General features: G+C 43.6%; 1 protein-coding gene across 2 annotated transcripts in view; it reads left to right on the forward strand.

The window, feature by feature from the left end:
* roraa (RAR-related orphan receptor A, paralog a) overlaps window positions 1-22,087 on the forward strand; it is a 184,869-nt gene that overhangs the window by 118,902 nt on the left and 43,880 nt on the right. Inside the window, exon 2 of one of the 2 annotated variants that reach the window (XM_079345336.1) lies at window positions 5,063-5,092. In XM_079345336.1, coding sequence (XP_079201462.1) covers window positions 5,063-5,092 — 30 coding nt within the window. Of the gene's footprint in view, window positions 1-5,062; window positions 5,093-20,119; window positions 20,283-22,087 lie in introns of those variants that run through there. The other variant, XM_079345337.1, reaches the window with a different exon arrangement.

Raw genomic sequence — 22,087 nt, forward strand, 5'->3', positions numbered from 1 at the left:
CACAAGAATATCTCAGGAATGTAGCAGACAATCAAAAGATGGACTACTGAATGTGACTACATCCATCATTCTTAAGATGGCCATGACTTAAGCACTATCATCAACCAGTAACTTCAGGAGTCAATTTTCCCATCTGAGAGGACTTTAAAACTTTTGCGAACGTGCACTGCTATTGACCCGTGATTCCTGAAAGAGTCTGTACTGTCCCTTGTCGGGTTCTCACCTGGCCCTTGCTGGGCCTTCGCTGGGCCCTTGACGGCTCCTGCTGCAGCAGCGTTTGTAGCGCCAGCTATGTCCTTGTGTGCGGCTGGCGTGCAGCGGCAGCATGTGGAGCAGGCGGCAGGAAGCGAGCCTCCCTGTCTCCCCAGACTGAACAGTGAATGAGGATAAGTGAGGAGCGCCAGTCAATGAATCAAGCAGCAGGAAGGGAGCAGCCAGGGGGGGAGTGTGACGTCCCCACGGGAGAGGCCTCGCATTAGGAACTTCCTCGTCTGTGTGTTTCTGGCACAGGTTAAATGGATCGCTCCCATTAGCGCGCTGAGAGGACAGCTCCATTATATGAAGGAGACTGTAACTTTGAATGTCACGGTGCAACAACCCCAGAGCACGCCTCGTCTCACAGGGAGGCAGGGTGACAATAACCATCCATGATAATCATTCCCTGTCAGGCTTTAAGGAACCTGAAATTATGACGTACAGCCTGCCATGCGCCTCAGACTTCATTACAGCGCTGTCACTTTGAGTCGCCTGCAATGGCACCGTGCTCCCGCAGCACTGAATCTGCCAAACCCCACACTCGCTCTCCTCCTGTCTAAGTGGCATGTTTACAGGATGTGTGCCCCCCCTGCAGATAGATGCGGTGGAGGTTAACCTCAAGTTGCCTGCAAAGTATCTTTCTTCTTCTATAGTATAGCCGAAGTCGCATGAGAACATATGCTGCATGTTTACAGGTGCAAGGAAAAATATGAGTGATCAAAGGCTGCCAATGACAACTGTCCCTCCTTCCGGTGTGACAAATGGTAATGTTGAAATTGGAATTCAGTTGCAAACTGAACTTCAAACACAAATAGCAGACATGCCTTTAATACAAATAATGCCCACATGTAAAGGTTTCTAAAAGGCAGTCCTGAAGTGTGTTTACAGCAGTGTGTTTGTCAGCCAAGGAGAGCCTCACCTCCACACTGACCTCTGAACCTGCCATCCAGCAGAGAAGACACGAGCTGGCAAGCATTGCCAATGTCAGTGCCCAGAGCTCACTCCTTCTTTCTCACTGCCTGACTCATCCATTGGCTTCGTGGCACCTTCTCCTTCCTACTACCAATCACAGGGCTCTGAATGACACACAGAGGAGGAAGTGGGCCCACTCACCACCCCTTCTGCTTCTCCTAACCTGCATAGCAACAAACCAGTGTTTGCAGTGTTTCCCATAGAGGGACAGTACACTTGAGGAGGTTGGGTGGTGGCAACCCGGGGTGAACATAAGAGAGTGCAGAACAACATCAGCTCAACCAGTTGCACATAATGTCTGAAACACGAGCATAAGAAGGCTCACATTTAAGGAGACTTGCAACAGCAGACTCTGTCTGATCACCTGCAGAGCACACAGATGTTTCTCACGACAAGTATGCAACGAGCACAGTGCGAGTGGAGATCGTCTACTTTACGAAGTGTATGGTTCATGGATGGTTAGGTGTATAAGGAGAAAAAACTAGATATACGAAAATGGACAGCAAATATACTTTGGTGGCTTCAAATATACCCGGCCCATGAGTGGGAAGCACTGGTTCAATGTAAAACACAGAATTAAGTTTTCTCTCATCAGAAAAAATAAAGATTTTTTTGTTTCTTTTTTTTGTTGTTTTCTTTTTTTGTAACTGTAATAACAAACTTTCCAATGTTTAACCATTACTGGTGCTGAAGAGGAATAATTGAGCTGTGAGGATATACTTGTGTTACGAGCATGGGGATTGTGTGGTTCAAACCTCTGAGTAAAGGACAGCAACTGCAGAACAATTAAACAATGCAGGTTTCAAAAGAAACTTGCAAGTGTTCATTTTTTGAGGCCCTAAGGACAATAAGAATTGTTCTCAAAGTCCTGTGAACAAAACCATTTGTTTACACTGACAAATTCCCCAAGGTGCTTTTACAGTGACCCCCCCCCCCATTAAATAGACTTGAATTTATGCAGCCTCTCTATTAAGCATATTCACTGCAGTAAGACACTAGAAGTTTTGTTTAGTCAGGGAGTTGCCCTATGATAAGACAGATTAGCTGTTGCATCTAGATTTTGTCAGTAAAGGAGCCTAGTGGCAGCAGAACAGCTTGTGGTCTGTTGGGCTATCGTTGTGCAAAAGCAAAGACGCAAACTGTACACACGCTCAGTCAGAGGGGAGTTTCTTTTTTACTTCCTGTGTCATAAACACTTCCGGCAAATTCTTGTTTTTTTTGTGTGTTTTTTTAGATCTGTGGTCCGATAAAAACGTGACGCTAACACCCAAGAAGATGACCGACAATAGATATACTTGATTTGTAGTATTTGCACCCTCTCTGCATTTTTTTATCTCATGACAAGATTACACCTCTAGATTAAATAACGTCTTTTGTTACATAGCCCCATGACTACCCTTGAATAGTCACTGAAAGCATTTTTCCTCTGTCTGTGATAGTCGTCTAAGGCTTGAAAAAACCCCAGAAAAAGTAACTTATTGCCTTTCCTTTGACAGTTTCCACTAAGCACACTGCTTCATTCTTTACATGATCTAATAAATTGTATTACCCTGCAAAACAAAGAGCCAGTAAACTGGTTAATGCTTTTGTAGCACCTTGCAACCACTGCCCTCTAATGGACCATCAATTCATGCTGGGTTACATATAATTATGTAATTTGATTGAGGTGAAGAATTGCAACTGAATTAGTGTTCATTTTCTGCTTGCGTAATACCACAGTTGGACTGCACAGAAGTTTGAGGCGCTGAGCACTGGAACAATGCTAAAGCCCTATCACAGACTGCTGGCCTCTAGGTGACTGTTTCTCCCTCTTTCTGCTCACTGGAGTTGATATCTGTTATATGTTTCTGTGTGTATGTCTACAGGAGGCTGAAGGGCTTATTTGTTTTCCCCCTCATTGCTCTTTGACTCGTTCCCCCTCAAACACATCTGAAACATTGTTATCTCCAGCCAGACGCCTTTTTCACACAGAGTTATTGAATCATGTCAGCTAGCCGTCCCCCGAGTTTCAGATGTAGTGTAGAAAAATTAGCCATTGCTTCCGCATGACAAGTGGGATCTATTAGTGTGCTATCGCCCTGCAAAGCATAAGCATCTAGTAGGCCGCTGGGGACCACGGCTGGCTGTGCACTCGTCCGCATCAGGCTCCTGGGGCATTAGAGCAACGTTGCAGACAGGAGAAGCAGTCTGAGCCACAGCAAGAACTGAAGTGGCTCTTTCGATGAGTTGACACCTGAAAGGGTGAGGAAGGAAAGCATGAGCATCTACCGCCCAGCTTCACCTTTGCCTCAACTAGGTCAGACTGGACATTAATTCACTGTTACACACATGACTGTCCATAATTTAACTAAACATCAAATCTTCTAATCTCCTTATATTGCTTCTATCAGAAAATAATATTATATACTGACTTGTGACTTTAAGTTTTCAAAGATTTCATATATAGAATCTAGAAAAAAAATCTGATCTTCCTTCTGCGGCTCTGTGCTCATTTATTTCTATCACTGCTTTCTTCCACCTTACTTTCATATACACAAGAATTACAAATGTACAGGAGGCTGCCCAGGCTGTCTCAACAATTTTGATAATCATCTCAGTGTGGCTTGGAAACAGGTTACATAACAGCCATAGCAGGTTGCATTTAGACCATGTCGATGTACAGAAACAGCTCCATTACTGTATTGCGGTTTGGCGCTTCACTCCCACAGGGTTTCAGTTTTATATACTCATCAAAGCACTTAAGATGATGGAACATGTACTTTTTTAATTTCTATTTTACCAAATTAACTTTTAGGAAGAAAATGAGATGCTTAAAAAGGGGCTCAACAGGGTCTGTCTCAGGTCCTCTTTGTCTTTCACTACTTAGAAAAGAAACTATCCTAGATTCTAATGCACACACAATAGAGTGCTATCTTATCACACTTATACATTCATGAATCTCACTGACCATCACACTTAAGAACTCCAAACAAACAACTATTGAAGTCGTTTTTCTGTATCAGACAAGACTATACACAGAAGTCGTGTATAGTCTTGTCTTTCTGTACTTTACAACTCTGTGTAATTAAGTTAATAAACACTTCTTTAAGTGACCTTTTCACTTGCTAGTTTATATAATTATTATGAGATATTATTGGGACTTGACTGCAGATTATCTGTTCATCAGAATTTGGACACCAGCTTTTGCTCTGTCATAAAACACTACAGAACACCAGATATTATTCAAACACATGTATCTTAAAAGAAAACATCATGTACATCCCCCACCTTTGTTGTTCCATTCAAAGGATTGTTTTTATCTGTTTGTCTTATAACTAAAATGGTGTTGTGTACATAAACTGTATTGTTTTATGCGTTCATATTGGTTTTGTACACACCCTTCCCTGATTGCAATGAGGCTGTTTAAATGGAGGATAAAATAACGAACATCGAGGTCAACGAGCCACCATCCCGCTCTGGGCCACAGGCTGAGTCATATTCTTCAGGTCCAATCAGTGTGGCCGCTCAACACATTAATATTCCAAATGTTTTTTTGTTTTTGTATAATTTTTCATTCATTGCCCCCAGAGGATAGCTTTTCAACCACCTCTGCATGGATGTTGATGTAGCATGGCAGTAGGTCAGACACCAGCCTGCACATATAATTGCCCAGGGCCTGCCACTTCAGTGACCTTGTACAGTGACAGTCTGTTGGACCACAGGATTAACCTTATCAACAATATCACTATTCGTTAACTCTACGCCGAGCTCTATGTTACCTGTGCTTTATGCTGAGTCTTAATAGTTTTCTACATCTGCATTGTTTTTCATGGTTTCTTTGTTTTCACTTTTACAGGTATCTCAGTAACAAAGAAGACACATACTTGTGAGTACAACAATATTCCTTTTTTTTTCCTTTTTTTTCTTGCACTTCAGTTTGAATGCTGTAATAATGTGATAGAGTGATTATACAAGGTCTGCACAAACAACTGAACTGCTCTATGGTGTGAAGAGTGGAGAACATCTTAAATCTATGTACTGTTCTTTCATCAGCTCCCATATTGTTGCCTGACGAGCATTGTAATAAATCAATACCTTCAATTAGAGCTGTGCCATACACTTTCACTATTTTGTATTTCTCCCGCCTGGAGAGAAGATGATGAAAGCCCCAGAGAGGAAATTAAAATGCTATGCAGTCTTATGACTGTTTGATAATCACGCACTGTAGAGGCAGACTGTGCTCAAGCACTTCTTTGTTTTCTGCAAGTCCTTGCAGCTGAACAACGCGGATGTGGTATTGTGTGGTGGTTTGCAACCTCTGAGGCTGCATTAACTACCAAGAGTTTGTATTCTTCCAAGACGAATCACTGTATCTGTATCTTTCACTTAAATTGAAAGACACTATGTGACACATGCTTCATATGTGAGATGCAAGCCTTCTTTGTGCCCTGCAACAGTAGTACACAGGCTTGTCTAACCACAGCTGCCTTTTAAATTTCAGACTGCTCATGAAGAATTGATGAACAGTCAAACCTGTAGAAATCAATGATTTCCAACAGATTTGTTCTGTATTTTGACACGTGTGAAGTGCAATCGAAAAGGCATGTAAAGGCGCCTTTGTGTTGTGTGCAGCAGTGTGTCTATTCCTGTGCGCGCGTGTGTGTTCATACCCCCACTGTTTGAATGTGGAAAACTAGCCCTGAAGGCTATCCTTTCGCTCTGATCACTCTGATGAAACTCGTGGAGAGGGACGGCCAGAGGGCTTTTCTGTAAGAGCGGTCGGAGTGTTTCAGATTGTGAGAGGCTGTCTCTCACCCTGTGAAACACCCCAGCTCTCTCTTACATCAGACAGCAGGGCAAAGGATATGATCTTCCATGCTCGACAGCGCTACCTTACTCAAACAGCCCCGTCAAAACAGAAGCATGATCGTGTGTTAAGCTATTTGCTTGTCTGGAGGGTTTATGGAGGGTTTTTTTTTTTTTTTTTTTTTTTTTTGATCGTGTGTATGTGTGTGCATGTTAGTGTTTGTATCAGGATATCTTCAAGGTAAAACAGAAACCCTTTGACCCACAATTCCCTGCCCCGCTATCTTAATTAGTGCGGCGATAAGCACCTCTACACCGGAAGGGGGCTCAAATCAAAGAGCATGATTTAAGAGTCTTGGGTTCAAAGCCATGGGCAGAGACTGGACTACGCTGTCTCATTTGAGTGAGAAATATTCAAATCTTGTCCATGTGAGGAAATCAAAGTAAAGCCCCTTAACAAGTGGTTGATTGCTGTGCCTGGCAGACAGGAAGCGGCTGTAGAAGCTCGTCAGAGCTGTGTGCACAAGGAGGAGTTCAAGGACCAGTTAATGGTCATTGAGAATGTGGAGTGAAGGTCTTTTTCAGAGGAGCCTGGTGATTATATGGCTGCTGGAGTAATAATGAGGGAGATTGCTCTGCCCTACATGGTTATAGTCGGCCTGTAGATCTATTTCTGCTCCCCGAGTGAAAACATTGGCTTCCTCACACTGCCACTCGTAATGTGAGCTTGGCAGCCTGGCATTCATGTGTATATGTGTGTTTGCGAGTGTGTGTGTGTGTTTTAGGTCTTCCCAGTCCAACCCAGACCACAGGGATGGGCCGTGTCTCTGACTAACTCCCCACTCTGCCTGAGTGATCAAACTGCTGGAAGCTCCCTGCCATGCCTGTCCCCTCATCAATATAAATTACAGGGGCAGCTGTTCACTGGCAGCAGACTCTTCTCCACTTTCTCTCCTCTCTTCTCCTCCCCTCCCATCTTTCTTTCCTCCACCTCCTCTCCTTCCTTCCTACACCCCCCCCCCCCTGACTGGACTAATCATTGAGCTATCACAAGGTGAAATATGCTCGATGAAACCAGATATTTACATCATCGTGTCGATCGCAGAGATGTCCTCCTCTCTCCCCATTCAGGCTGCTAGCTATGAAGACGTGATGTAGATTTACTGTCACCCTCTATGCTCTCTCTTTCTCTCTAACTCCTTCTCTCTGTCTCCCTTTCTTTCTGCAAGTGCATATGGGGCGGCCCCACGCCAGCACTTTCTTCAACCACAGGGCCATAATTCTCAGCAAGAAGTCAGCTGTGGTTTTGCTGTACATTTCCCTGACAGTTTTACATAAGCTTCGTTTTATGGACTTTTGGTAGCACTTGATGTATTTTCTCAAACTGTCTGTTTGAGAAAAGAGATGACAGCGTAAGATCAAGTGTTTAAAGGTTTTATTGTATTTCTTTTTTTTTTTTTTACTCTTTAATAGTGGACACAAGATACACAGTTTCACTTCCTATTGCTAAGCGAGGCTGCTAGACTGCGAGGGTGCGTTGCCATGAGATGGGTTTCTGTTTGGACCTGTTGAGATAGACGGTGTAGAGCGGAGGATCAGATGCAGCAGCTGATTACACTTAGATTAGACGTCTCACCTCTAATCTAGCATCAGCAGTCTGGGGCTCTGTTTTGCAGCTCGAATAGCAGAGAGATGGCTAACACACACACACACACACACACACACACACACACACATGAATGAACATATGTAAAGAATAGTTGTTGATTTTTCATCATGTTGTGTAAACGATCAGTTACAGAAATACCTAACAATATAGAATAGTATTCAAAGCACCAAAAAGAATCACGTCAATAATCACAATCCATTTTAGGCATATGTTACACACAGGGATTTGGGGTTGCAAGGTTCAAGTCCCGATGAGGACCAAAATATGGAAGGTGTTCAGGTTGCTGCAGAGGTGCAAGGTCACTCACCGAGTACTGCCGAGGCATAGAACAGCCATTTTTATATATATATATATATATATATTTATATGAATTTCACTGAACTTTATTGTTACTCATTATTCCCCTTGTCACAGAAGGAGACATACAGGGACAACAAACTTAAGGAGATAAAATATAGCACATGAAACATTATGAATTTGCATTTTAAAATTCTTGTCTGCAAATTAGAAGTGACTGAAAGAGCTGTGATCTGTGGCATCGGTTGACTTGCTTGAATGTTGGCCCAATACAAATAAAAATGTCATAACTAAATAAATAAATAAATACCATTTGCGTATTATCATTTCATTATCTTCATAACTGTTGAGGTGGGTTCAAAAGTTAGCCTGCCTGTCCCCCTAATGTTGGTCTGAATGTGTACACTAGGAGTCGACTGGCCAGAGGGAGGCAGTAGCACAAATGTAACTCCAGGAAAAGGGAAAGAGGAGACAGAAGAGGCTTCCTCTCCTCAGTCTTACAGATCGGTTAGAGAGAGACTGAGAGCCACAGTTTTTTCACTCTATATTTATCTCCATCGCAGTGACAACCTCCTTACTCTGATTGAGAAACATGGCCACGCTCCTGCATCTTCATTTAGTCGCCAGCAGCTTGTATTGACTTTCTCTCGTCAGAGATCTGCGCTCACATAGTAATAGTACAGCCAATCTGCTTTAAAGCTACCAGATGATTAAGATTCTCCTGCACTGCCTCTGAAAAACTGAGCGCAGAGAAATGATATCAGTCATTGGGATTCACTCGGAGTTGTACAGCCAGAGTTTGTGGATTCCATGCCTTTGTGCATTTGAGATTTCTCTCTTAAAAGTAATGTGGTGCATGTTTGGAAAAAGTGTGCTAACAGCATTATTAATCCCAATAATGCTCTCTGTGTTCACGAGGCACAATGACAGCTTTTACCCTGTGAAGCTTCACGCCGTACCTCGAAATGTCATAACTTGGATTTTTGAGTGCCAGAGTGCTAATGCACTGGCTCTGTGTGATGAAGTATTTCCAGCTAATCAAACATGAGATTTATGGTCCTTAATAGTGCTGTACATGGCCAATTTAGGAGAATAATATGTCCCAGTTGCTGTCTAATTTTGCTTGGCAACAGGCGCACTCCTGTGGAATCGCCCAGGGCAGTGTGAGTTTTCTCTGCATAGCTCAGTGTTCCATGCTCAGTGGTTGTTTGAAGGTATTTCATCACATTGTTGCCTTGATTCAGCTCTGTGGGGATTTGTTAGTTGCACTCATGTGGGAAGTGCATCCAGTACATTGTTAAGCTCGGGCTGATAATGAAGATCAGCCAGCCAGAGTCCCCTGAGCCACACAGAAAGAGAGTGAGAGAGAGTCTAGTGAGACGCGCAGCGCAGACACAGTGCAGAACAGACGCGAAGCAACACGCGCACACACGGCTGCTGAGGAAACATCAGCACAAGGCACACAACGCAGAGCCTTGCTGTAGTATGTTCAAGTTAAAAAAAAAAAAAAAAAGACACACAACACAAGGGTAAAAGGGGTACATGAGAGTGTTAATAAATGTGTTGCACTTTCGCCGTACTTAAACCTTAAACAAGTTTGTAAAATTGGCATTATTGTATTTAAACACTGCTTTAGTAATATTGCAGTCATTTTAATGTTGTTGCCTTTTTGTAAGGAGATAAATTGAAAATGCAGGGCCCCACGAAGCACAGTGTTTTTTTTTTCCTTTTTTTTTTTTTTTTCCCAGAAAGTTATTTGATTCACAGCGTGGTACAAGAACTTGTTGTTTCCTCTCCTCCCTGAGCAACATTGAACGCTTAAATTGACACAATCTTTTCTCCTTCTGTACCGTAGGTTATGTTTCATCTTACTCCGTTTGTTTGCTCCACAAAGAGCGTATTTTCTTTTTTGGACATTTTGCTTTAATCTATAACTGACAGCTATTTTTTTCCCCTCTGAAATAGGTCAGTGTAATCACAACAGTGAGGGATGGACAGTAGCTGTAAAAGGGAAATCAATAGAGCTATCTATTTGTCGTAAACCAGGCCAGCATGATTTTTCTCCATTTTTCCTCCTCTGCCATACTTTCCCTCTCCAGCACAATATGACAGGTCCTCATTTTTCAGTAAAAGCATTGTCTGCCATTTTGTACAATTGCAAATAGCCTTTGTATATACAATCTCTATGCAACGGTCTATGTGGGCAAGATGCTTCTTTTTATCGTCGCTTGGGGCCCAGGGTGTTTCATAAGGAAGCAGCGTAGTTGGGGAACCGTAGGGGAGCAAAACCGCTTTTTTATTTTTTTGTTCTTATGGAGGAGCTCTGCTTTTGTTGGCTCGTAATCTGGTTCTTCACTTGAGTGCGGGCTCTTTCAGAGAATTTCAGCCAGAGCGAAGAGGCCTCATCAGCTTTTGCTCACCCCGTCTTCCTTTTGTGTCTCACCTAAAACTGAACGGCCCTGTCTTGAAGCGTTGTCAGACCAGAAAACAAGAGTAAGTGACATGTGACAAGGACACAATACTCGGATGAAGCAGCCAAAGTAAGTGGCCCCCATCTGCTGTGGGCTGATTTCTCTTCTGCCGGCTGTCTGCCACCTTAGGTGAGCGGGGCCAGGAACGGAGGGGCTGCGCTGAGATGATGGCGTCTGCCAGGCAAAGCAGTTGGCGTAGCCGGGAGGACACGGACAGCCTCAGGCTCGTTGCGGCACACAGTCGGCCAGCTTTTGCACAAGCGCAGGTTATCCGTCACTCATCAGGTTTCCGATGCCTCATCACTTTCCCATGGTGTACACGCATTCAGAGCAGGACAAGAGTGTCAGCATGTAATGAAAGGTTTGATTCATGGAGGGCGACAGAGGCGGAGGTCATGGAGCTCCTCCAGATATGATCCTGACTGATGCTGATGGGAAGCTTTAAGATGGGGGACGCAATTAAATGTCCTTGTGCCATCATCAAGCTTCAGCCATACGTACACACGCACAAATATACGCACGCGCACACACACACACACACACACGCGCGCACTCTCTCCGAGCGTATCCCTCTGACCAGAGTGGATCTGATGGTCTTCCATCCTCAATGAAGAGCACTTTCAGACAGATTACACCAAACTGAAGTGGAGCTAACTATTGTCAGATATATTCCATTATGGATTTTTTAGCTTATGAAAATCCTGATGCAATATCATGCATGAATAAAAAGCGGGTAAAAATTAACATTTATAATTTAATTCCTGCATTATTCAAAAGAATGTTGTTGAATAAACCATGTAACGAGTGAAATGTCCCCTATAATAAAATTCTTTTGAAATATCTTGTAAGCAGGATTTCAGGATCAATAATGATCATTATTCTGCTTCAAAGAAAGAACGAAATAATGTCAGGACAAAACACAACAAACTAGACTGTTTGCATACGGAGCATCAAATGTTTATCGAAACTCAATTAGGTCAATTTGGAGACAGGATCATGTCTTTCCGACAAATAACGTTTGCTCTGTTTTGGAAACTAAAGCGGGAAGAAAAAAAGTTCCATCCACAGTGAAGAAAGCAGAAGTGCTCACAAAAGCTGTCGGTGATATTAGACATTGACATTTGTGCTGATCGCATTGTGCACATTTTGTTGAATCTGCTTTATTAGAGAAATGCTGTTTTTTTTCCCCGTTGCTATTAATTTGTGTTTCTGTGGGTGTGCAGTGCAAGAACAGAGGGATGCGGTTAACCCATTGTGAAGGTAGCCGTCATCATTAAGATTCTACAGATAACAGGCATGCGGATTTCTACTGCTCAGCATTATAGGATCCCAGACATCAAAGACAGGTTTTCATTCTACTGTGTCTGCGGCAAAGAGGGAGAGAGAGAGGGGGGGGGGGGACAGGATAGGAGATATGGAGTCAGGAAAATAAGGCAGCTTGGCAGAGGAGAGTTTGTACGTACCTGTGTTAGTCAGGTGACACACAGCTCCGTAATGCGTTCGCTGCCACAGAGGGCCCCTCCTGCGTAGCTAGCTTCATGCTAAATTGGCGTCCTCTCTGATTAAGTGGCCCGGTCCTTCATAACGCCGTGGCTGACTGCAGGTTGGTTCACTGTAAAGATCAAGTTCATTTCTCAACGTGGTCATTAAAGCGCAGGTAATTTAAATCTATTCACTTCCGTTTTACTCCCTCCATTTTTCTCCGGCCCTCTCCTACCTTTAGCGGCATTATCTGCTGCTGTTTAATATAAAGGTGTAACAACTATGTCTGTGCACACGTCCTGCTATTCTGTTTCCATTTGTGCCACACAGATATAACAATGAAATTCCCCCCTAATTCAGATGATGTTCTCTCTCAGTGTTATGCCATTATGCTCCTGCCATTACATCAGTGCGAGCTGTTCTACAGCCAGAGTATTGAACGCACAAGAGAGAGAGAAATATGCTGTTCTCCAGTATTGTGCTGGATTACAGAATCAAGGTCGACTCACAAGACACAGAGCAGCATTATCCCTTAATCCTGTGTTTTGGTTTCAAATAGCCTTTTTACACCTAATCTTCACAAGTAAAATGACAAACATGAATACTGAGGTAGGTATTTAAATGTGCATTACCTGCGATGTTAAGGTCAAAAGGCTTACACTGACTTAAAGTGGCGTTACATTTTGAGACAGAACAGATGATCATGTGGTTATTTTGTTGCGGCTGAATTACGGAGGACTTGGGAGTCTTGTGATGAAATTCCCTGAGGCAGTTTCAGATGGAGAAGTCTGGGAAGTTTTCATCCACACTATGAATCATTTCTTGTGTGTTTTTCTTTTCCTTCTTTTTTTCCCCCGTTACAGTCTAATGTTTTGATGAAGATACTATTACTTCTTTTTTGACCTCTTACTGATTTTTTTTTTTTTTTTTTACTTTGCCACTTGGGAGGGGGAAGTTTCACTGAGTCAACAGATACAGCGAGTACACCATGTGTGCCTCCCCTTCACGCGCCCAGTCTTAGCGTGTCCGTCAGTCTCAGCTGGAAGAAACTTAAAGGTGCTGTGAAAGACTAAAAGTGGGCCATCCGCCGCTGCCTCCTGTTGACCTACCTTGTTCAGAGGGTCCAGGTACAGACTGATGACAGGACTCCTCCTCAGCGGACCACATTACTAATGTGTGAGGGTGCAAGAGGAGCACACCCAGTGATGAATCACTCCCTAGCACCCATGGCATCCTCATAAGTCAAGAGTAAAAAGTATTGAGTGTGCGCTCGGTGAAAGAGCTCCTTGGTCCCGTCCGCTGTCGAGAAACTCCACCCAGGCTCGGTACGAGAGCGGGAAGGCTCAGCGGTGCATGTGGCACATAGCCTGAAGATCTCCTTCAATCTTGAGGAAAACATTAGTCCCTCCTGTGGGTCAAGTTGTATTTAGAAAGCTTGTAGAACTTGGAGGAAAAAAAAGTTACTTTCATGCTTGAACAGAGCTGTTTTGTTTAATAAATGAGAGTAATCTAAGTTGAGCTGATGTGGACGTCCTCACCGGACCAACTGCACCACCTGAAGTCACAGAGAGAACATTAATGATGTGTAGTTAGTGTTTTCTGCTGAGGGATTCTACGCCCAGCAGTCTGGCAATTTGCACAAGAAATACAAAAATATTTAAGACTATATGTCTTCTCATATAAAAAAAATAAAATGAATGGATGCAGATCTTGTACAGTGCAGTTTGTTTCTTTGTTTTCTTGCTCTTCTAGCCGTAAGCCAGAAGGTTAACTATTTTAGTTTACACGCCTCCCTCCCCCCCAGAGCTCATGTCGGGCTATATTGGTGATGTTGGGGGAGTGTGTAAGTTTGACGCTGGGTAATACATCACACACTCCGGGGGGTCTCCCTGGTATGCTCCTCAATAATGAAGTTCATTCGTTAACTTCTCCCTCAAAGGCCAAGTTCCCTCGCTGCCCTTTTCAGCAGCCATTGCAACTCTTACTGGAATCACCCTACCAACAGGAAGAGAAAAAAAAAAAAAAAACACATCATCATGCTTTTCCCCTTGACAGGCTTTGTGGTTGCCTGTGCAGGGCATGAAGAATAAGCAGGTCCATTACCAATCCCTCATGCCTGGTTATGGCCATAATTATCACAGGGAAAATGACCTGCTCTGTTTGGTTTGCAGGAGAGGGTCTGCGCCTCCCTAATCACCTCCTCCTTCCCTCCTGTCGTCCTCACGCCGCGGAGATGGAGCTGGTTTTCAGGGGGAGTCTTGCCAGTTCATTAGAATTCACAGGGTTCCACCTCCCTGCCTAGCCAGGCTAAGCCTCTCACACAGGCTGCCATGCCTGCGATAATCTCCCCTCCTCGCTCCTTCTCTCTCCATCCTCCTATCCTCTTTTTCCTCTCTGTTCCCCCAAGGCGACTACACACAAAAGAGATGCAGTGCAATTCATTGTTAAATCTGATTTCTATTGATCTATTGAAAGAAAAAAAAATGCCTCTGTGAGATGTATGATAGCACTCCAGCAGTGCTGATGATCTCTCCTTACCACTGCCTTTTCATCTGATGAAGCGAATAAACAAACTGATTTATTCCAGTCACTTTAACAACAACCTTTGGTGAATATATGAGGTGCATATTCTTTCAAGGCGATGTCAATCAATTGAGCATCCAGGTGTAGTGGGCAGAGTGTAAATACTTTTGTCACAGCGGAGACGGAAAGAAGAGGCTCGGCATTCTACTCCGTTTTACATCCAGCAGAAGAATAACTGCGACAACTGCAGTAAACAGCCACTTCAGCCAGCAAGCCAAATAGCAGCGTAAAAAAAAACGTCAGCTGAGGGCGCTTTGATGTTTTGCAAGTGTAGTGCTTATCATATTGTTCACAGCCTCTTGTCACCACCTCACTCATTCCTGCGAGGGGGTCATTTGAACGTGGAGCAGATAGCAAGTGTGCCTAAAAGTGATGTGACGCTTGGTCAGTCCATGCAGGACAGTTTGGCTCCGCTAACCATGCTGACACCACTTGTATTTTTTTTTACTCTTTGTCACAAAACATTTGAATCCATTGAATTGGAAATACCAGAGGCTCTCTTTGTGTTTATTAAAAAAAAAAAAAGATTTTACATGTAGCTCTATAAATAACATGGCACTAAAACAAAAGGCTACAGCCTTGTCAACCATTCGCTGTAAGTGCTGTGATTACATGACAGTTGACAGCTGTACACTTCACCTATGTAGGAATGATGTGCTTTCAGATCTTTTTCCTTTTTGACCCTTCAGTTCTATAAATATTGTGTGTGTGTGTGTGTGTGTGTGTGTGTGTGTGTGTGTGTGTGTGTGTGTGTGTGTGTGTGTGTGTGTGTGTGTGTGTGTGTGTGTGTGTGTGTGTGTGTGTGTGTGTGTGTGTGTGTGTGTGTGTGTGTGTGTGTGTGTGTGTGTGTGTGTGTGTGTGTGTTGAGTGACTGATAAAAAAGAGAGAGAATAATGCTGAGCTGGCCCCGAGGCTGCTGTGCATATAAAGGATGAGGGGCCATAGTGCACAGTCACTAATGTGGGAGCCATATGATCAGAGTGGTACTGTTAAGACTGGGAGAAAAAAAAAAAACATGAGACTTAGCCACAGCTGCTACCTCACTAGACGCACTGTTCTGCTATGTGGAAAATCCATTAGCCGTAATGAGTTAACAGCATTTCCTGTAGCTACACATTATACCATAAAACCCAGGCACAGCAGCATGTAGCATGTTTTTTAAAACTGCTCTTATTTAAACTTATCTTTAAATGCAGGCCCTCCGCAGTCCTGTGGACATAACCCAATAGTGTCCTCTTTTCACTGAAATAGATATTCCCTTTGTTGTCTGTGTGATTTATTGAAGTCTTCCCACAAGTGGAAGCCCCCAGGAAATTGCCTGGAATGGCCCTAAATTGGTTTATGATTGTGTGGTGTGGGCCGGGTGCTGTTATGGCTCTAATATTATGCCCTCTACTGCTTGGCATCTATATTAAATTGATCTGTATTGTTTTCATGGAGTGCCTGTTGGAGCTTGTTAATTCTGCCGCTGCTTCAGGCTGCATTGTGCTGCAGCTCAAAACACCCAGGTGGCTCTGTGGTGAAATATAAGCTGTGACTTTTTCCTCAGAATATCGCGCAATAAGAATGGAGACACGAAATGAGGAAGTCGATAACTGTTTATCCTGCGGGGTCGGAGTGCAACAACGTGTAGTCTACAGTTTGGAGGCCAGTCCGGGGCTGTAAGAGTTAACGTAGATCAGCTGCATGGTGAGTATGTGCGTGGAACGGCGCCTGACAGACCGCTAATGAGGCCATTATCAGCTCTGGTCCTCTCCTCTCCTTCTGGGGCACCAGTGGATGTTCTGCACCTCGCCTCAGTTGAAATACCTTCTACAGGGCCTGTTTACAGTAAATACATTTGCTTAAATTAATCCGAGACATATGATTGGTCTTGTATATGCTCAATTACGTCACAACTTCCCAGTTCTTCTGAACTGAAAAGTTGAGGGTTCGAGCCCCAGCACCTGCATGTCCTTGGGCAAGATACTTAACCACAAATTGCTCCCCCTGCTGCGTCAGGGGTGTGTGACTGTGTGTGAACGGGATGAGTTACTTCTGTTGGTGAATTTACGTAGTGACCACTGGCATCAGTGTGTGAATGTGAATGGGCAGGTGTGACGTGTCTGCTCAAGTCCATTAACCATTTAACACTTTCTACTTGGATGACCCCCTTTTATTATGTGTGTTTTGTAGTTCTTAGAAAGGAAAGAACATTTACTGTATATTTACACTGATAGGTTAAACATGAGCCAACACATCAGCAGCAACAGCCATTAAATCCGAGACAGTCAACAAACTCGCAGCTGCAACTACTACACAGGCGCGTGTCCAGACTGTTTTTGGGTGGCCCTCCGCAGCCCTGACTTCAAAAAGTTTGTTTGCACACACAAGGAAAAAAAAGAAAATCAAGCATACCTTTTCTATCTCCACTAGTCCTATCTGCTTTTATTGTGGAGTGTACCAAAGAGGAGCCAACAGAACTGTATTCACAAAAAGTCTGTCACTTTTGGAGTCATAAAGACGTCATCATCACGATTTTTGGTTGATATATCAGGACTATATGGAAATGTTCCTGATGCCGTCAGTAGGAACTCACTATCAAAGTGGTGATCACTGAAGTGCAACCATCAGTCAGATGGCCACACTTCAGTGATCCACACATTAATACACATAGACATTTGACCGTCAGTGCCTTTGTGGCTTAATCAATGCCCTAATGAACGAGTATTAGCCACTATTGGCATACTGTCACTGGTAATGTGGAGCAGTCAAGGGAGAGTGTGATCAAGAGCAAACGAAGCAGCTTTGCAGGAAACATTCCTCCTCAGGGAGCCACGAGCTTTTAAGCACCATTATATACAGTCTGAGGCGCTGTATTTGTTAAGCATAAAGGAAAGAACAGCTGCAATATCGGCTCAATAGTTTTTACACTTTTCTTTAATGCATAATAAGAAGGATTTTAAAAAAAAATGAATACGAAAAACTCTTAGAATTGTGCAGCATGCTGCTAAAAGTCTGCAGGAGTCTGATTTCTTTGACATTCTGCTTTTTTCTTGCTCATGTTGCTCCAGATGTGTATTGTTATGCTGACAAAAAAAAAAACTAATTCATCAAATCTTACAGTATGTGTGAACGTTACTTGATTGATTTAACTCTATAAAATCTGATGGAGGGGTAGAAGCCTTTTTTATTTTATTTTTTTTGAGTTTAACAAAAGGTATGTGACAGGAAGTGAAGAGAGTGGGAACTTCAGTAACAAAGATACCCAGAATGTTTTGAACCACCCACATAAAGGTTCATGAACAGTGTCTTAACCACTAGAGCAAGGTGGGAACCCCCTGAAATGGCATTTGAATAATTCAGTGCGACTGTCCACAGACGATGCTTTATTTTATGTTTTCTAATAGCAGCGGATGAACCCTTTAAAGAGTAAAGTTGATAGAATGGGAGGGGAGCGTGAGAGTGTTGTAGTTCCCATCCTGTAATTCAAAACACTGAGCTAAGTCGAGCAGACTTTTTCTTCTGTACAGCACATGGTTTTTGTTGCAACATTTTAAAGACTCGTCTTTTTTCTTTTTTTTTTTTTTTAATTCTTGGATGAAACCAGTTTTTTGCTGGCATAATTCTCCTAACCTTTTGGTATACCTCCTGAGATCTTCCCCCATTCACCACACAGATTGTAAGCAGACAAAACACGCACTCCTTCCAACTCCCTCCTGACACTCAGATGGTAGCGTGGATGTTATCCTCCTCCCAGATAACCAGGCAACAGGCTCATCCCCTGCTGTCGTGTTTCGTTTTGTTCTACCTTTAACCAAAGCCCAGCTCCATCCACACAGTGTGCTGAGCCGCTGTTTGTCCACTGATACAGCAGCCAGACAGCCACACAGATAGTGGCAGTTAGACAACTTCCTGCGCGAGCCTTGGCCCTGACTCATCTGGTGAACTTTGACGATCTTGTGGGAAGACGCTAAAAGAATGAAATGAGACACGAGCGCTCTGACATCACATTGTTTTGAAGAGTTTGTAGCCCAGGCACGCTCCATTTGATACTATCAGTCTCTGAATGATATTTTGTTCATTAGACGGTGTGCAATAAGAGACCAGTGTTGACACAATGTGCGTTAATGTGTTTAGTGTCTCTAATGGATCATAGAGGTTCTAATGAAACATTGTCATGGGAAGATTTATGTTGCAAGCTCCTGAGTTCTCATTTCCATTTCAGACGTGGTTAGAGGAACCTTTATTCAATGAACAATATATTACAGAAGACATCGAGTGAATAAAGAGATGTTGTGTGAAACACGTGTAATTAAATAATCACAATTTATCCTGCAATCATATTGTTGATATGAAATGTGTTGCTTTTGGAAATAAGACACCTCTGTAGACAACGCAGTGCTTCTAAGGTGATGCAAATCATCTTGGGATAATTTGAAACGAGCCAGTGAATATAACAATTTATTTTGTTAAGGGGCGCTTAAAATCAGGTTCGTAACTTTTAACTATGACATTTCAAATTCGAAACTGAAGCTGTGTGATGTTTGTCTTGTAGATGCTCCGAGTGCCAGCTTATTCATGGAAATGCCAAGTGCATGGTGGTTATTGGCCAAGGCTGGATTGCACTAAAACCAGAATATTGTATCAGAGAGAGGCAGCTGGTTAGGAGTCAGAACAGATTATCATATGAGAGAGGATGAGCGAGGAAGGAGAGGGGGAGGATAGAGAGAGTCGGGGAGAAAGAGAGGGAGAGAAAGAGAGGTAGGGACTGGAATGGTAAGCAGGGGCCGAGAGATTGGGGGGGGGGGGGGGGGGGGGGCACAGGAGGGGGAGAGAGACGGCTAGGGAAGAAGGATAGCAAGAAACTCATCGCCCGGTCGCAGTGGGGTGGAGGGGATCATCTGAACCCTTCCGTCACTATCTCCCCTTCTTCACCTGTCAAAAAAGAGTGTGTGAGAGCCATAGGAGAGAGATAGAGAGACAGAGTGAGTTTTGAGCATGCAGGTCCTCGGAGAGGTCAGGGGAAGAAGCTGAGGCTCGACTCATCTTCTCTCCGTGTAGGGCCCACCGCTGTTTGCAGACATCTGGCCTCACACTGATCACTCATATCTACAGACAGGGAGGAGGAGGAGGAGGAGGAGGAGGAGGAGGAGAGGGGAGTGCTTCGATCTTTGAGCCACAGAGAAACTACACGTCCCCTCTTATCCATCCTCTCCATGTTTTTCATCCTCCCTCTCTTGTTTCCTCTGCCCCGTTTCTCCTTCACCCCTACTCTCGACCGCCGTCTCGCCTTTTATCCCTCTCTTTGGCTTTTTTTTTTCTTCAAAATTGACATCGCACCATTTATTAAAGGGGAAGAAAACCAGAAGAGGGGAAGGAGTAGAACAAGAGTGTGGTGTCTGCCAGATCAGGTTCTGTCTTTATCCTTGTACTTACAAGAAAGATAAGGCACAGAAGATAGGGAGAGTGTGCTGTGTCTAGCAAGCCGGCATACAAGGCTCTGCCTGCAATCAGTGGGAAGAGGGCCAGCTTCCCTGCCTGAGCTCTCAGCGCCCCTACTGGCTGCACGCTGTGCCAATCAAAGGCAAGTGGGTGGGGAGCAGCCAGACATGAGCACTGATGTCACAGTCACATGGATTCTGGTGTGGTCATGCTCGGAGGCTGAGAGACAGAGCTGTGCTGGCCAGCTGCTGCTGAGACAGCAGTGGAAGGCTTTGCGCTGGTGATAGTTCTTCTCTTATGGACTCGAAGCTTAATGATGTATTTTGTGATTTCAGCTATGAAAGGTAAGAGCAACCGAAAAAAGGAGGAAAAAAAATGCATGCTGATCCTGCACCCTGAGTAACAAGTAAGGGAAGTACGGCTCGGCTATTCATAGCCTGCCAACTCTTTGCATTTCATTTGCAAGGCATGACTGTGACAGAGAGAGAGAGAGAGAGAGAGAGAGAGAGAGAAATACAGTAAAACAGTGATTCTGACTGCATGCAAAGAAGGACATTGAATGTTTTCTAGTTTTTCTCCCCATGCATGAGTAGTTCTGTTGTTTTTTTGTTTTTTTGTTTTTTTATAAAAGCTGTAATTATTTCCCTTGTTTTAAAGAAGTATCTGTAAGCTTATTTGACTTTGTTGTTTGTAGTGTCTGTTTTCTCTCTTCTGTTGTTGTGTGAAACCACAGCCGGTGCAACCTTTGCACGGGGCACATATCTGACAAGAGCTGCCCCTGATCTTCAGGGCAGAAGTTTTGAAAAGCATAGATGTAAGGATGCACGCAGAGAGGAGGGGAGGGGAGGGTGGGCCGAGGGTCAAAGAGAGGGGGGTGGGTTAGTTCTGCTATTCCCTTTTTGCCCCCTTCTTAATCCCATTGTTCCAGTCCAGAGACGACAAGTGTGTGTGTGTGTTTCGCGGGAAGATGTGCGTGGCAGTGGTGAACGAGGGTCGCAGACGGGCGACGAGGCAGAGGCGCGCCTGGCAGACAGTGATTCTTTGAGTTGATACTGGTGCATGTGTGTCTGTGAGTGTGTGTACATCTGTGTGTGTTGTGTTCCACTGACCTATTTTTTTTGGGGGGGGTAGTCGGGTTTACATATGTGGCCATGAGAGCAGGGACTGGGTCCTCCTAGTCACTGTGATGTTGATCTAGTCTGCTTAATCCCAGCTCTTCCTCCCCCTCCATCATACAGGCAAACATGCGCACACACACATCCACGCAGACGGCTAGTGAGAGTGCAGTCAGACATACAGTACAGTGCACACTTCTCCTATGCATGGCTGCACACACAAACACATAACTAATGTTTATTCACACATATGAGCACGCTTAATTCTTCAGTGTAGAGAAATGTGAACAGCATATGTGCCCATATGGACAGATGATACAAACATATAGAATATCCTTCAACATCACGCTGCTGGAAGGAGATGTGGTTGCTACTATTTTTTAACTCCTTGTGTCCAGAATAAAATTCATAAAATTGTTATCAAGTTTACTCTCCGGACTAAAGTAGCTGTCAAACTAACTGACATTACACATATTGAATTAGTGTGTGAAAACGCTTTAAAAAATGAAGACATACATTTGATAATTGCATTAATGAGTGACATTTTGACCGTGTTCTGATTTCATTATTTTATTTGGATTATTCATTTGCTGTGGAGTGTCTTGCTCTTTCTGTCAACGTGGTAACTCTGACCACATCATGACCTTTTTTTTTTTTTTTTTCATTGATCATACTGTGTGATCATTCATTTCTGAAGTGAGGCTAATTTGTGTGGTGGTGTGAAAATCAGAGAGAGTTCAGTTCCGTGCCATATTTTTAATGAATTTTTTATTAGGTATGGCCTTTGACTTTGTGCACCCTTTTTTTTCTCATGCAAATAGCAGAGAGCTTAAAGAAATCACTCATTTCAACTAAGATAGTGTGTCATGTGCTGTGCCACTTTATGAGAACTTCTTTGGCTTTGCGATCACACAGATTTTTGCTCTTTTATTTTAATTTGGACATAAAATTATGTTTTTCTGTATCCTCTGTGTCTTCAGCTGTCACTCTCTTGTTCAGTAGGATGCTTGTCCCGGTCTCTATCTTACAGCTCC

This window comes from Symphodus melops, assembly GCF_947650265.1.
Source record: "Symphodus melops genome assembly, chromosome: 6".
NCBI lineage: Eukaryota > Metazoa > Chordata > Actinopteri > Labriformes > Labridae > Symphodus > Symphodus melops.